The sequence below is a fragment of the Protomyctophum bolini genome (genome assembly GCF_963924005.1).
Source record: "Protomyctophum bolini genome assembly, chromosome: 12".
Lineage (NCBI taxonomy): Eukaryota > Metazoa > Chordata > Actinopteri > Myctophiformes > Myctophidae > Protomyctophum > Protomyctophum bolini.
In genome coordinates this window covers 40,510,416-40,527,823 of record NC_137873.1, presented here as the reverse complement: position 1 = coordinate 40,527,823, position 17,408 = coordinate 40,510,416, and the positions used below count along the sequence as shown (strand labels likewise).

At 41.3% G+C, this 17,408-nt stretch overlaps 1 protein-coding gene across 1 annotated transcript; it reads right to left on the bottom strand.

Moving 5' to 3' along the window:
- Positions 1–8,267: 8,267 nt before the first annotated feature.
- On the bottom strand, positions 8,268–14,932 carry LOC308324865 (uncharacterized protein). The gene is made up of 4 exons (XM_080777192.1): positions 14,593–14,932; positions 13,661–13,830; positions 12,706–12,787; positions 8,268–11,186 (listed from the first exon to the last, which is right to left on the bottom strand). Exons 1-4 carry the CDS (start codon positions 14,876–14,878, stop codon positions 9,319–9,321), a joined length of 2,406 nt encoding a protein of 801 aa, XP_080633318.1. The 5' UTR covers positions 14,879–14,932; the 3' UTR covers positions 8,268–9,318.
- Between the last annotated feature and the right edge of the window lie 2,476 nt (positions 14,933–17,408).

The following is a 17,408-nucleotide window of genomic DNA, read 5'->3' as shown; positions in this document are numbered from 1 at the left end:
AGTGTAGGGGGGGGGGGGGGATTGTAAGAGAAGACGTGAAGCAGAGACAGAGTTATAGACAGAGTTACGACAACTCCGTTCACTTGACATAGACTTCTATTGGCAAATAGGGACAACCGGAAGTTTACGGAAGTCTATGGGCTCACGTGTGAGTACATGAACCACGTGACCGACCGGGCTGTTTTTTTTCCCCGGCCCCCTCGATGTCGCAACTCTGTCTATACTCTATGGCTCTGGCATGAAGGAAAGGCAACAAGCGTTTTGCCTTTTTCTTTTTGCTTTCAAGTTTGTTTAACTAATTTAGACCTGAAGACGATTCTACAAATGCCTTCCTAAATCCTGACAGTTTTCTGAAAAACCATTCTCAAACTATTTCATGTCAAGGACCCCCAGAGTTATCTGTATTTGGCCGCCGACCCCCATATGAAAATATGTAGTTCCATGGACGCCCAGAAGCAAAGATTTGAGTTAAAAAACGTTTGCTCTGGAAGAATACACATTTTCCTACAAGCTCGTAGCGCTGCACTCGGTGCTACGCTATGAGCTTGTAGATCTGCTATTTTCCAATAGCTAAAGTATAACATTACGTTTAAAACACCAAAAGGGGTTAAACACATTATTCTGTTGATCAGTATACGCTTTAATCCATTTATTTCATCGAGTGCCATTTATAACATAATGTTGAGTGTCAGTCCTTAACGTCTGACCGTGGCTATTTTGGCTATCCTTCAAGTTTAAAAAACCTTTATCATCACATCACCAGTGTTTCTAAAAAGTATTTAACAAAGTAAATGAGTTCTCCATAGCCTATATTTTAGCTAATATTTTGCTCGTACTGTTGGCTATGGAGAGCACAACAACCTATTTTCACTCAATCTTTTTTTGGGACACCATTATGCGACGAAGTATGAATTTAGCTTAACAGTAGGAAATTGTTACTCAAACATTTTGCCTCTGCTTTGGCAGACAGTATAATATTACAGTATAATACATGACTATTTTACAGGTGCCAACGGCGTTAATACATTTTGTTTTGTAGGAAGAAGATCCATTGTTAAAAGGTTTTGCCTTTTACTTTGTATTATTGGGATAGTTATCACAGTTTTTTTTTTTAGTTCGGTCAGTTTTTTGTATAAAAAAAGAAGTCTATGAACAGTCCTGTGTCAGAAAAATCAAGGATTGTTTGATGGTAACATTTTTTTTAAATAAATCTTTGAGCAATAAATGCTCAAACTAATTTATTGCACCTCTTGTGATTTCACAGGCAGATATGCTATTGCAACGATATCGACTACTACATTTAATAATCATACATCCAATTTATTTAGAGCTTTTCTCTATATTATTCAAAGTCGATTTAACATGAATTTTAGTCCTTCTAAGAGACGCGTTTCAGCTTGTAGATCTGCTATTTTCAGCATGCAACCAAAGTGTAAAATGACTTATACTGGATCTCTTGTCCAATAGGGACATTTTAGTCTAGTTTGTAATTGTTGACAAAATTGTCAGTATATTTAGTCTTAGTTTTAGTCATCATAGCTTAGTTTTCATTTAGTTTCCATTTAGTTTTCCATAGGCAGTCAATGAACATTTTTTGTCATAGTTTTAGTCGACAAAATCAACACTACTGGTTTCCAGGCTAAACTGTCCTTGTAATGTAATGTAACCTACATTAAACACAGACATACTGTAAATGCAGCCACAGTGCATGGCATTCAAAAAAAGAATGAAATTAATAGAAATTAACAATATATAATTTAGATATTGCCATATTGCTCATTTAGAGATGTCTACATTTGTCACAGTCACCGCTATCCTCCGCTTGTGCTTCAGCGCCACAGAGAGGACTTTCTTCTCGTTGTTGTGGTAGCTCGACAGCTGGCCCATGTCGTTGCAGGTGAGACTCCAGGACTGGGGCGTTCATTCCGAAGTTGCTGACGTCTCTGCTCTTGCGGTCGATGCTCTTGTAGGACACGGCGATGTCCCAGTATCCCTCTGCCTCCAGCTCCCAGGAGTGGGTCCCACTGGTCCCAGTATCCCTCTGCCTCCAGCTCCCAGGAGTGGGTCCCACTGGTCCCAGTATCCCTCTGCCTCCAGCTCCCAGGAGTGGGTCCCACTGGTCCCAGTATCCCTCTGCCTCCAGCTCCCAGGAGTGGGTTACACTGGTCCCAGTATCCCTCTGCCTCCAGCTCCCAGGAGTGGGTCTGCTCGCTGAGATACGACAGCTTGGTCTTCACCCTCTCCACCGTGTGGAGGTCAGGAGACACTTTGAGGTAGGCACTGGCAGTGTTCATATCCAGGGTGAGTACTGTGGTGCAGACACAAACACATTTACACTGGCAGTGTTCACATCCAGAGTGAGAGTACCTGTGTGTGGTGCAGAGTGCAGACACAAACACATTTACTCCGATTCATTGTTCATGTTATCTGAATGTGTTCCTTGGTATGCACAGAACTAAACCTTTTAGACATAGTTAGAAAGGTGCTGGAAGGTATGTAGAATGCCTCATTCTTTATAAAAAATCAATTGGTGTAGTGCCAAACCTCGATCACTAACAAAATGCATCATCGGTGGCCAACATTTATCAAATAAAAAAATATATACTTTTCCAACAACTTATTGATAAAGGCAAATTCTGAATTTTTTTCACTTTCCCTGATTACTGCTGACCCCTAGTGGCTGCTACATGTCTCCTCTGACAAACACCCTGCTGACCCACACAGGCACCCTTGACCAGCCTTATGTTGAACTAACTTCCTTTTCTGTCTTCTTTCAGTTTCCTGATGCAGTCCTTTATGTCCTTACATCCTGCAATTGTTCCTTCAAGTGAGTCGAAATGTTGGTCCGTGTAATCCTGTTTTACACACACACACACACACACACACACACACACACACACACACACACACACACACACACCATTACAGATTGTGAAAAATGCCACAGCTAGCATTCTATCTAGTACCAGCTGAGGGGATCATCCTGTATCATCATCATCCCCACACAAGTGGCCTGTTAAATCAGGATCAATCTGAGAAAACCCATCGTCAAAACATAAAGGAAAAACAGCGGCCCTCTTTTGACGTTAGTCCAACAGTCTGTCCCGAGAGAGACAGTGCCTGTTAGATCCTCAAAAACGTCACTTCTTTCTGTCCTGCATTGAAATGAAAGGTGACTGACTGCTTTCATCATTAAAGCCCATACAATTCTGAACCTGGTGAGGACAAATTTGCTATTTGCTATTTTATAACTTAAGTAATTTCTAAAACACACACGCATGCACGCGCTTGTGTGCACTCACACACACGCGCGCGCGCGCACACACACACACACACACACACACACACACACACACACACACACACACACACACACACACACACATACGCACACACACACTACGCAATTTATAGCAACTTGTATTTAGTCAACTTTGACATTTGAGGCCAGATTTTACAGCAACAATCAATAACTGAAATCAGCTGGATATGGGATGTCTTACAGATGTGGCGGTAAGGTCTCTACATTTACAAGAAACGGCATTGCTCATTCTACCTCCGCACATAACAGTAAAACTAAATTATTGTTCATACAACAACAGTGATTATACTGGCACTGATGAGATGAAACGTACAAGGATATTTCTCATAGCTAAATGATGAAGGATTGTGGTTGTTGTGAAGCGAGTCTATTTAAAGTATCAAATGGTGGTTCCGTGGCTCAAATGCCAAATAAATAATGGCAACCTCGGTATGAAAAGGGTTGAAAACCACTGCTCTATATAGAATGTAATGTTTTAATGTCTTAACCCATTTAGACCTGAGGACGATTCTACAAATGCCTTCTTCTAAATCATGACAGTTTTCTGAAAACCCCTATGTTTTTATTTCAAACTATTTCATGTCAAGGAGCCCCAGAATTATCTGTATTTGGCTGCCCACTCCCATCTGAAAATATGTAGTTCCAAGATTTGAGTTAAAAACTCAAAGAAACTCTGAAAGAATATATATTCTCTCTGGGCAGCAGTCACAGTACACCTTCTCGTTCTGTAAAAAGTTTGAGAGTTCTTTATTTGGACCCCTGGGCCTTTGCATGAAATGTGTGTTTTTCCAGAAGAGGTGGCTGTGACTTCTCTCAGACCAGACATGATCCTACTATCCAGGACCACAAAAACCATCTTGGTAGCAGAACTAACAGTGCCCTGGGAGGACAGACTAGGCATCTCTCACCAATTGAAGAAAGCCAAGTACCAGGATTTGATTGATGAGGCTCTTATCAAAGGATGGCACGCATCCCTATTCCCCATCGAAGTTGGCTGCCGTGGTTTCCCAGCAACATCAGTGCGCTACTTCCTGCAGAAGATCGGGTTGGATCCCAAGCAACTGAAGAAAGCCACTGGGGAGATAGCCACTGTAGCCGAGACCACATCAAGATGGATATGGCTGAAGAGAGCCCACAGTTGGAAGCCTGCAGGATCCTAGCCCCACTGACAACCAGTCAAGAAGCAGAAGGTATGCGGCCAGGTTCAGACCTGGCTCAGGGAGTAGGACGCCCCTGCCATGCATAGTCCCGAGTCCAGCTGCAGGGAGCGGCAGGGAGACGTCCCTGACCGCGGGCCCCACCATCCGGAGATGTTCTGGGATGAAAGGGGCGAAACATCAAGGAAGGATGGCTCCCAGCTGATGACCCTGACAGCTGGTACTCGCAATGCTCAGATCATCCATCCACGAGGATTACCAACACTTGTAACCTGCAACACCTGTAAGTAGCTCTAGCAGATTCTGCTTGTCGCAAAGCATCTTCAATGTTTACTTCACCTGTGCCCGTTTGGAGGCAAATATTGCATTGGCCTGTGTATAATTTAGCAAAACATAGTGAAATAATATAATATAATTGGTCTTGTCTTTCTGTTTTTTAACGTTCACTATGTATATTGACGGTGTGGACTCTCTGTATCGCTCAGGGAGCTGTTTTTATACATTTGTGGACAGGTATTTCGTATTTTGTTACATGGACACTTTATATACAATATTTGTGCAATATTTGTGCTTTTTCCCCCTGGTGGCCACATAGGGACACTAATGTCTGCTTTATTTGCAGACTCTGTCATTGCCAAATTCAATCCCAAATTGGGGCAATGTCCCTGGGTGTGCTCACTCAGTGATTATGTGTGTGTGTATCTGGACCCACTTTATATATTCAGTATACCTGACGAAGACCACGTAGGCTGAAACGTGTGTTTTTCTTGACCGCTATTATTTGGTAATAATACATTATTTTGGGAGCTTTCAAAACTTGTGTGCAGACTTCCTCCTTCTCTTCGAAATAACACGCTCAACATGCCCAGGAAGCATGGAGGAGCCATACCCTACCGTAATGTTGCGTATAATACCTACTGTTAAGGTTGGGCTTACAACACACCGTGTGTGCTTATATTATCAGGTGCCGTAATCCAGCTGAATCAGTGCTATACATACAATGTATGAACAGAAGTAGAACAGAACGCTAAAGCAGTGCCACAAACCCACAAAATATAATAATCTAAATAGCCTACTTTTCCACAGTCCCCCCCCTGGCCAGTGGCCACATGTAGGCCTACTATAGTCTGGGCCGTTTGAGAAGGAATAGCCTACATGAGTCCATGTCATGACAGCATCTCCAAATATCTGTCGGGTCCAATCCACAAACAATACATTATTATTGTTATGATTATTATTATTGAAAAGTAGCCTATATTTCAAGGAGGAAAGTATGTTATTGTTAAGCATTATTCCATCCATCTATGACAAAACACAGATCTTGATTCACAGAGAGATCTGATGATGATGGCCATGGCCAAGAAATAAAGAGCCACAAGGCCACAAATGACAATAATGAGAGGTATTTCTGAACAGATCAAGTATAAATTTGTCTACCTTATCTTTCCTTTTGTCTCTGCGATGTTGGGACAGTGAGAAGCTCTTCTGCGCGCCATCGACCGGCACAAAGTCTGCCCTGCAGTCTGGGCAGCGGAACGGGCAGTCCGAGAGGTCTATCATCCCTTCCAGACAGCCCACAGTGTCCACAGGGCAGCAGCCGGGGCTCCTTGAAGATGTCCAGGTTAGTAGCAGCTCCAGATGGGTCTTATCTTCACTGTCCATGCTGGTTGTTGGTAGTGGTTATATTTTCTTCTTTCAGAGAGGTCTCAAATTAATCACTTTGACAGTCAAAAGCAATCAGGGGCAGCCTGGCAGGTAAACCGTGAACGTATTATAGCCTACCAAGAGGTAGTGCCTGAGTCATGCCTACCTTTATTCATAACGTGTATTGCTAGATTAGGTGTGCCTTTCGCACTGTCAAAAGTGAAAGCCATGTTTATTATTTCCTTGTAGGGAGGGATAGTTCAGATCTCTATCATCAGTAACAGTAGGAAGGCCTGACAGAGGATCTATTTTATTCTGCAAGTCTAGCAGTTCTTAACTTCTCGTGATCACCGTTCTTGTCGACAAGCGACACCGTTATGGCCTAAATTAAAATAAATGATTATGAAAGTGGTGTTGCCTTAATTAGGCTACCTTGTGCTGTCACTGTGACACTGCTATCCTTGCTTGTAAATCTGGATTAAGAGCGTTTGCTAAATGCCTAAAATGCATGCAAGTCATGATGCTTAATTAGGCTTTTTACAAAAAAGATTGCCCAAATTAATTTGACAGGACTGGCGATGATCAGAAACTTGCCACTTATATAGACTATAGTCTATTTTTAAAAAAAGCCTTCATTGATAACAATCGGTTACTTTTCTTCATTGGTAACTAAATCGATGATCAATCACACTTTTTTAATAGGGGGTAAATGTGAAACCACATGCTCGAGTGCTGTTAAGTGATTTACCAGTTTTATCAACAAAATAATGAATTAATATCATGGAAATTGGTATTAAGACTAAACGCTAAGCGTATAGTCTTGGATGATCCATCGTGCATTTTATCCAGCCTAACCTTTACTTGTTTCGTGTGTAGAAATGGAAATACAACTGTGATAGTCTCTAGCTTGTTGTTTGATCTGATGGTGCATGCATGTTTGTGCCCGAATACAAACTAGCATACTGGTGGTGATTAACTGTTTGTTAATGCGTAACTAGAATTCCACAGAACAGAATGCTGGCATTTCCCGCAAAGCAATCTATAAACGTGTAACTAGGGTTCAGAGGACAAACATATTTCATTATCAGTAGACTCAGACTGTATCCAAAGTTGATTGTGGAATAACCAGCTGTTACCTGAATGTTGAATGTAAATGTACTTTCAAATCCAATCATGCACTTTAACCTTAAATGGAAACTTAGTTTAATATGAGGTAATAAATTTAAATTGGAGCATGAGTTTCCATATAAGTCTTGAGTTTGACCAACACCCAAAGTGCAAGGTGCAAATTCAAATGTTTGCAAATGTCTGATCAAATGAAGTTAAAATTCTTGTTTACAAATTTTAACAAATATATAAACTCAAACACTGTTTAATACAAATTTTATTTAGAAAAAATTGCAGTATTCAGACTGCCACATAAAAAACAAAAACATTTAAACAGCTTTTGAAAGACAAAAGAATTAAGTAAAGTGTTTAAGCATGGTAAAGTATAGTAACACAGAAGCTTATATAAATGCCACATAATCTAACTCTTCTAGTAATTGCTGACAAGTAGAAATTTGTATTATTTACACTAGAGAACTAGGGAAACTACATTCATACAGTATATTCACAGGCCTTCGAACTGCAAAGCTCATACCAACAATATGTATAGCCTACTAGACAAGCTCCTGCTGGCCGGGACAAAAAAAACGTAACAAAAAGTGAATTCAACATGGCCATGACGGCATTAAACCGTTAAAAAAGTGAATTCAACATGGCCATGACGGTATTAAACCGTTACAAAAGTGAATTCAACATGGCCATGACGGCATTAAACCGTTAAAGTGAATTCAACATGGCCATGACGGCATTAAACCGTTAAAAAAGTGAATTCAACATGGCCATGACGGCATTAAACCGTTAAAAAAGTGAATTCAACATGGCCATGACGGTATTAAACCGTTACAAAAGTGAATTCAACATGGCCATGACGGTATTAAACCGTTACAAAAGTGAATTCAACATGGCCATGACGGTATTAAACCGTTAAAGTGAATTCAACATGGCCATGACGGTATTAAACCGTTACAAAAGTTAATTCAACATGGCCATGACGTTATTAAACCGTTAAAGTGAATTCAACATGGCCATGACGGTATTAAACCGTTAAAGTGAATTCAACATGGCCATGACGGTATTAAACCGTTACAAAAGTGAATTCAACATGGCCATGACGGTATTAAACCGTTACAAACCCATTGACTTTGGGAGATCTGTGAACCTTTATTGGATGTAACTTCAAAACATAAAACTTCAAAATAGTTTCAAAAGATAGAAAATAAATTCTTCATCTTGAAAAGAAAAGGCTTGATTAATGAACATCTATAGATGGGCCAGGCTAACACAACTGTCCACATTTACACTACAGATAGTGGAATGCAAAAACGGTAATCAAGAACATTAATCAAAATATGAAGAAAAGTGTATTAGCGTCTATAGACTAGATGAGCACTATAGCAGCTGTTTGGGTCACCATTACAGTACTGTATGTGTCAGAGTGAGTATGAGGCTAATGTCCCAAACCACTGGACGAGTGCATGCTGCCAGTAGGCAAAAAAAAAGGTTAATCCCAGATTATTTTCCACAAAAAATGTGAATATTTGTGTTTAGAACTTAAAATGAACAATGTAAACCAACCATTCAGATTGGGCAAACTTTTCCAAATACGTGATGTCAGTATAGACTCAGTACTGAAGTACAGAAAACTGACTGACATACACTGTCCACTTGGATGCCACACTTTTATTGGTCCCCTTTCTTATTAGCTTATTACACAATGCTTACCCTAGTAGGCAGTGGGGCTGATGCTTTCCTGATTTCACCAGCAGTTTTTTTACACCTTTATTTTGTGTAAAACAAAATCTAAATAGCACGTTAAGTCTTACCTGACAAAATACTGTAGCATACAGTAGATAAACTTGGCAGCAGCCAGCCACAGACAAATATCACCAGCAAATAGCTGATGTCAATCTCAACAGGATAAAGGATGGCACAACAAACAACTCCTCCTGTACCAGCCCTAGTGGTCAAACCCACATTTTAAAATCAGTAGTAGTCAAAGAGAAAACATCTCCTAACATCTCAGATTTGAGGTAGAACTATTGTGTGAATCCACTCACTCAGCCAACCAATGAATACAGAGACACGGTATTACAAGCCCGCAATTTTCCTGAACGAAGGAACGAATGTTCCACATGGGCTCTCATTGTGTTGCTGGAGATTCCGGAGGATCCTGAACCTTTTGCTGCACACGCCGCAGATAAAAGGCTTGTCCCCGGTGTGAAACCTCAAGTGGGCTTTCAGATTGTCTCTGAGTCTGAAGCTCTTACCACAATGAGGACAGTTGTGTGGCCTCTCGCCCGTGTGAAACCTCTCGTGGCGGCGCAGACTCTTCCTTAGGGCAAAGATTTTGGAGCAATGGGCACACGAGTACGGCTTCTCCCCCGAGTGGAATCGCTCGTGACGCCGGAGAATCTTCCGGTGTTTGAACTTCTTCCCGCAGTTGTTGCAGGCATACCCGCTGCGAGAGTGGGACACGACCCCCTGCATACGCCACACACCGTTCGCGCACCGCGTGAAGCAGCAGAGCCGATGTCCCGTGTGGGGGCCCTGGTGGCGGCGGATGTCTTTCAGCCCAGGCGGACCAGATTTCCCCTTGGCTACGCGTCCACTGCTACTAGCGTCAATCATGTTCCTCTTCTCCGATTCCGATGCTAGTACATTCACCAGATGTACCGAGCAGGGCTTCGTCAGCCTCTTGTCCGGAAAGACCAGCTTCAGCTTCGTCAACCTCTTGTCCGGAAAGACCAGCTTCCTCTTGTCCGGAAAGACCAGCTTCCTCTTGGCCGGAGAGACCAGCTTCCTCTTGTCCGGAGAGACCAGCTTCCTCTTGTCCGGAGAGACCAGCTTCAGCTTCAACTGGAGGTGGTTCTCGGTCTCCTGCTCCGTGTGGATCCGCTCCCATACGCTGACCTGCACAGGAGCGATGACCTGCACAGGAGCCATGGCCTCGTCGGAGGAGGACGGGCGGTAGGCGGTACCTTTGGCGGTGCTCACGTTGGCCTGCTGGGGCTCCACCTGAACAGGTTCTTTGGATCGTTCAAGTTCCAGAACGTCTGGCTTTTTAGATCGTTCAGGTTTTAGAACGTCTGGCTTTTTAGATCTTTCAGGTTTTAGAACCTTTGGCTTTTTAGATCGTTCAGGTTTTAGAACCTTTGGATTTTTAGATCGTTCAGGTTCAAGAACCTTTAGCTTTTTAGATCGTCCAGTTTGGCGAACGTTTGGCTTTTTAGATTCCTCAGGTTCGCGAACGTTTGGCTTTTTAGATTCCTCAGGTTCTAGAACGTTTGGCTTCTTAGATCGTTCAGGTTCGAGAACCTTTAGCTTTTTAGATCGTCCAGATTCGCGAACGTTTGGCTTTTTAGATCCCTCAGGTTCGAGAACGTCTGGCTTTTTAGATCGCTCAGGTTCGAGAACTTTTAGCTTTTTAGATCGTTCAGGTTTGAGAACGTCTGGCTTTTTAGATCCCTCAGGTTCGAGAACGTTTGGCTTTTTAGATAAATCAGGTTCGAGAACGTTTGGCTTTTTAGATAAATCAGGTTCGAGAACGTTTGGCTTTTTAGATCGCTCAGGTTGGAGAACGTCTGGCTTTTTAGATTCCTCAGGTTCGAGAACGTTTGGCTTTTTAGATTCCTCAGGTTCGAGAACGTTTGGCTTTTTAGATTCCTCAGGTTCGAGAACGTTTGGCTTTTTAGATAAATCAGGTTGGAGAACGTTTGGCTTTTTAGATTCCTCAGGTTCGAGAACGTTTGGCTTTTTAGATTCCTCAGGTTCGAGAACGTTTGGCTTTTTAGATTCCTCAGGTTCGAGAACATCCGTCATCTTCAGAATCAGTGGACAAACAAACTTCTTCTGGTTCCTATTGGCGACATCACTCTTTAGTTCTGATCGGACCAGGAGAGGTTTCAGCTTAGCTAGCACAGCTGTCCTAGCGCTTTGAGAAATGATGAGTCTTTGATCTGCAGAGACAGAGAGAAATTGCACATCGTTTTGGCCGTCATTACATTTATGCATGTAGGTTTTATGTTGCTCGTTAAAGATATTATATATTCTTCACTGCTGAGGTGGTATTGGGTATTTATTTTCCTAGTTAATAATTATATGGCTGTGTATTCAAGCTGCTGTTTGAGTTTTCTATTCGTATTATTGCGTATTCTTCATCTGTGGGGAGTAGAAATGTATGGCATATCCTTCACATGACACCGTCAGACAAAATGAATTATAGCAATAAAGAATTTCATAATCGGCTTAAATTTACAATGAATTACAGCAGCCAATCATCAATCATTAAAGTAAACCAAATAGTTCTCTAGTGAAAGAACTGCAACGGGTTATGAGGTTGTAGATCTGCTATATGTTCTCAGTTTATTTGAACATTTGAACCTATAATGACATGCCCAAAGTAGGGATGGCAGGTTGAATGCCGTTAAAAGACATAAAAACAGTATAGCCATGCCCCACAGAACTGATTTATTATTCCACCTTGCGATTACATGCTTTTGCCCAAATGTCCCAGACTGGAATAACCAGCTCAACTGGCACTCTAATGTTGTTCTTAAAAAGTAACATAATACAGGTCACCACACCCTGATTCACAGCAAATTATTTAGTTTTCAAAAACAGGAATTTCACACTATTGCATGACTAGCTGCCCTACTTTGACTATGCTTGCGCCTCTTGGTTCTCAAACACCTCTATGTCACTAAAGACCAAGCTACAGTTCAAACCTCCCAAAACTAATTTGACTACTCGTCGGTTTGGGGCCCATGACTCATCTTTTTGCAACCCATTTTGATAGTCTAGGCCGGGTGGCTCCGGGTAGAAAACAGAGTTAAGCAATTGAAATTGGGACTGACATTTAAAATTGTAAATGCAGCATTGCCCTCTATTCTCTCTGTACCTGACAAACTACCTCAGAAAGAGCCACATTTCAAAACAAAAATGGGAAAATTCTTCACGAGTGTGGAATGCCCCGACTCCCTCCCTCAAAAAAATGCGAATCCCTGGCGTCCTTTAAAACAGGCTATTTTTTATGTTGATTTGAATGTTGATTTGAATTTTGTTGTTATTTTTTCATGTCATGATTATGAATTGAATACCCAGGAAACTAAAGCTCAGTGCTGTATCCTGGAAATATTATCTCTTGGCAATGAGGTCAAACTCGGCACCGCATTGGTCAGCCAAGATAGTGGGTTTAAGGAAGTGCAAAACGTAAAAAATAGAAAATGTGAAATCAGTAGAACATGACTATACTTTGAGGTTTTGAAAAGAACACATGACAGTTTAAACACTGTATTAGAGGCTGACAATGAGATCTAATCTGTGGGCAAGTTTCTCAATACTGAGTGAACTGTTCGGTGCAATTATGCACTCACTGTATGTCAAAAATATACCAAAACAGGGAAGCTATCATTTAAGACCGACGAAAACACATCGGCAGTAAGAGAACTGCCACTTTGTTATATTGGACTTTCTTACCAACTGCTTTTCCAAGGACACTGGTGACTGGAGGCTCTGATGTGGAGTTACTTGACTTACTTCTCTCCACCATTTTCACATCCTTCAAAAACAGATTTGTACAACAGTTAGAAGAAGAAGAAAGGCAGTAAGATTTTGTTTTAACAATAGTTTGTAGCAAAACAAATTTCTCGTGCCGGTGTTGAAGGAATCAATGTGTTATCAATCAGCTTTGCCTAGGCAAACGGAGAGTCTGACAGACAAAGATAAGAGAGGAACTTTGTTTGTGTCACGGGACCAAGCTGTACCCAAAACAATACATACCAGACCTGTGCCATCATGGCTTCTTGACTGATATTCATGACTCTTAACCCCATCAAAATGCTTTCACACGGGTAAACGGCACAAACATCTACTACTAATGTAGACCTTGTTTTGGAAAGGTACTATATTCAAATAAAAGTCTGATTATATTACCGCGTTTCAGATAAACGTCAAGCCAACAAAATTGGACAATGATTAACCGTATTTCAGAGCCTGACTCAACTGACACATCAGTGTGATGATGGCACATTGCAGCACTAATATTTTAATAGCAAAAGCATATTATTTGTAAATAATACGGTAATAAGGTCACAAAACCAAGAGCAAATACCACTAAAACTTTTAACTTTGAGTTCTATCTTTGCAGCGCTAATAAACCACTCTGGCTGTCTGAAGGGCCATAAAATAGCAATGACTAATGCCAGGTGTCTACAGATGGGAACCCCCTTGAATTTTATTTTGAGCACCCCCCGGGAATGCAGCACATCTCTCTTCTTGGCTCTCATGTTTCTCACTAAGGTAGACCTTTTAGATGTTAAAGACGCGTCATATCATTGTCCAATGGTGACATTAATGTGATTTTTTGGTTTCATGGTGGACTTTCAACATCTGCATCTATGATTGAACCCTATTTGCGCCCACATGTACTGACCTCTTTTAAGAGAGAATGCTGAGGGTCAGCGGTGTGGCCATTCTCTGCAGCCAGGGGTTTATCTGCAGGAGGGGGAGCTGCCGTCTCCTCCTCCTCCTCCTCCTCCTCCTTCGCTGTGGTGGAAGTATTTAAACATTCTCCATTCAAACGTGTGGACGAACACTGGTCATCTGTGAGCAGACGAGGGGGGAGGGGAGGAAACGAGGAGGAACACAAAACAAAACCCATGGATTAAAGAAGGTTGCCGTTGCAGACAGACAGACAGACAGACAGACAGACAGACAGTGGTTGCAATGCACGGTGACTGTTGTGTGTGTCCAGTGTAACTCAGTTCAGTCTTCACATGAACATCACGCTCAGATCCCGTTTAGTAGTAGTAGTAGTAAAGCATAATAATGAATGATAACGCCATGCAGCGAGGTCATGCTGACGTGCATTCCGCGTGATTTTGCATGCATGATGCATTCCGAACACCAAACTACAAACATGCATTGCACTACACTACAGAGATGCATCAACAAGTTGCACGCCATGTTTACTTTGGAAAATACACTGTGCACATTGTGCATGTAATAATATTGTAATTAATGCTTTGGGTTTGGTTTAACCGAGCAAATAAATACTATAGCCTTGGATCAAGACTATTATAGCTTTTTTTTTATCGAGTCTGACTTTTGCTTTCGAAAGCAAAAGTCAGACTCGAATAAATACCTTTAGATATGGTAGTCTTGGCCCAAGGCTACAGATAACATGTTCTGTCAATAAACCATGCACAAAGCGTTGTTTAAGCTTGCAGGTCCTTTTCTTTATATGGCAAAGCGATACACCACCGTACTACGAAACATAAATAACGTAGGTACTACTACTAGCATAGCATTGCTCTACACATCCGGGAAGCTAAAACGAAACAAAACAAGTTTGCGTTAAATTACCAAATAACTGCTCTGATGATGATGATGGCAAAGAATCGTCGCCCACTTGCACTCCGACACTGCGGACCACTTTATCACGCTTGCACATACTGCAGCCTCCCCCGGCAGCAGGTCCTATGGACGTGGTCTGATCTGTGGTGGTGGTGGTGGCTGCTTGGTACTGACTCTCGAACAGTTTGGTCAATTCCGCCGTAGCCTCTTTCACCAGGGCGCCCAGCACCGTCTCCACCTGGACTTGGAAGCTGATCTCCACGTTCTCCACCAGGGTGGTGCCGCACAGAGACATGGTGGCATCTGTCTGTGTGTGTTGTAGTATAAGACCTAGATGTGTATTCTCTCTTCGAGAAGGCCACCATGGACGCTGTGATAGCAGTGCTGCTAGTAGAGTTATTTACCATCCACCACCATGTGGGCGACTGTTCGTGGGGGCGTGTCAGATGTTTACGCAGGCGCGCCAAGTGTATATGTAATGCACTTTCAGGGTCGCTGCTGTGCAAGTGAAATGTCTCATGTAGGCTAAAGACTCATTAAAACGTTTCAAAAACATTCAAAATCTTTCACATTTTTAAAGATAAAATAAATAAATAGCAGATCTACATGAGCCAGAGCTCCAAAATCGGATGAATTAAGTTGACAAAACCATACCCATATTAAATAGTTTAAGATCAATCAAAGTAAATTAATATATGATAACCCTTCCACAGTAGTATCTTTTTCATGTTTTCAATTTTTTGCACATTTTCTATATAATGCATAATTTGCATATTTAAATGTACAATTTCAGAAAACTTGTAATACAATAATTCTTTGTCTTTGTTGTGACTGTAGGTCGCATTTACTATGAAAACCTGCATCTCCCATCTGTCCGTTACCCACACCTCCACTTAGATCTCTATTCTCCATATATGGAGCTGCCCTGGACATGTCAGAACAGGTTCTTCCCCACCCGTCCTTCCTGTTCTGACATTCCATATGTTGATCTGACCTCATCAAACCCTGTGCACTCAACACGCTCCATGTATGGCCAGTACAGAATTCATTCCATATGTTGATCTGACCCCCCCCATGCCTCCATGCCAAAGCGCCAGTGCTCACCCAGTAGTCTGCCGTCACCCAGGCGGATGCGTGCACGCGACCTCGCACTTTTTTGGGGTCAGGGACATTTTTACCTATTCACTTATTATGTAGTATATTGTAGGTGAAAATAACAAAATGTGTTATAAATATGAAGCTACTCCTGTGGAACGGTATCATATATTAATTTACTTTCCTTTTTTTAAATGTTTATTTATTTGGGCACTTCAGGTTATACGATACACACATTCAGTGTCGCCCTTTTTTCAGACAAAAATAAGTCACCTACATTCAATACATCAAGATAAAAAAGAATAAAAACTACAAATTTACAAAACAAACAAAAAACAAACACAAGAAAGTAGAAGTAAAGGGGGGGAAAAGTATCATTAGTTATTTTTGTATTATTTCATTAGAGCAACAAAGACACATCAAGCATTTCCTTTTAATGTTTCAAAACAATCAGCTATAGAGAGATAAACCAGGCATCACTGTCTTCATTTACCAGGGTTTCTCCATAATCCAATTGAAAAGGATACATTTTCTTGCCAGAACTAATACTTTTTGAATAAGCATAACATTAGATGGGTTCAGGGACATGGTCAGTCTGGAAGGCTGAGCAGAAAGGGACCTGCATGGTTTCATTTCCATGTTGCATTTAAAAATGATATTAATCTCTTTGGAAAAAGAGAACCAGAATTTGGAGATTGTCGAACAGTCCCCTGAAGCAGTGCATAAGTATCAGTTTTGTCTTTACATTTTGAGCGTAACGGAGATCTTGAGGGGTTGACATTATTCAACACGTACAGCATGGTGTTCTGTGCTGTCTATGCAGAATGTTGTACTGCGTCTCCCTCAGTCTGTTGCAACAAAATGTGCTGCGGCAAGAGAGAACGCTCGCCTTCCAGTCAGCCATTTGATAGTGAGTTCTCAAATCCCCTTCCCAGGATGATATTACTTTGTATGTTATGCTTATTCCAAGTGTCCAGTTAAACTGATGAATTTACTTTCCTATATCAACAATTTAATATAGATGGTTTTGCCTACTCAATTCGTAATTAACGTTTCAATTTTGGGGCTCTGGATCATGGACTAAGAACTGGGCCGCTTCAAGCCTGGTGGAAAAGTGGGCCACAGGTTTTTAGTCCATGAGCCAGAGCTCAAAAATTGGTGGGCAAACTATACCCTATATTAAATTGTTTATAGGATCAATACATGTAAATTAATACACGATAACCCTTCCACAGTAGTAGCTTTTTCATATTTTTTTGCATTTTTAAAAATGTAAAATTTGTAATACAATAAATCATTGTCTTCGTGTAAGTACACAATTGGGGAAGTTTAATGGTGATATAGGTATGGTTTGCCCACTCATAATTAACATTTCAATTTTATGGACTAAAAACCAAAAAGAACTGAACCGGTTCCCATTGGGAACCAACCGGTGGAAAAGGGGCCAGAGTGTCATGGCACACATTGTGGGCTAGATATATTTTCAAATCGCCAATGTAGGTTTATACAGGTATAGTACTGGTTTTGTGCGTGCGTGCATGTGTGTTGGAAATGTGAAAATAATATAGTTTTTAAAGTGAAGAAGTGATAGGCATGCAATTTAATTCATTTTCATTCTTCCATGCACTATAAATAAGGTCCCTCTAATCTTTGTAGTTGGACATACATGAGCAAGTATACTGGTAGTCATTTGTATTTCTACACACACACTGCTAAAGAAACATTGGGGG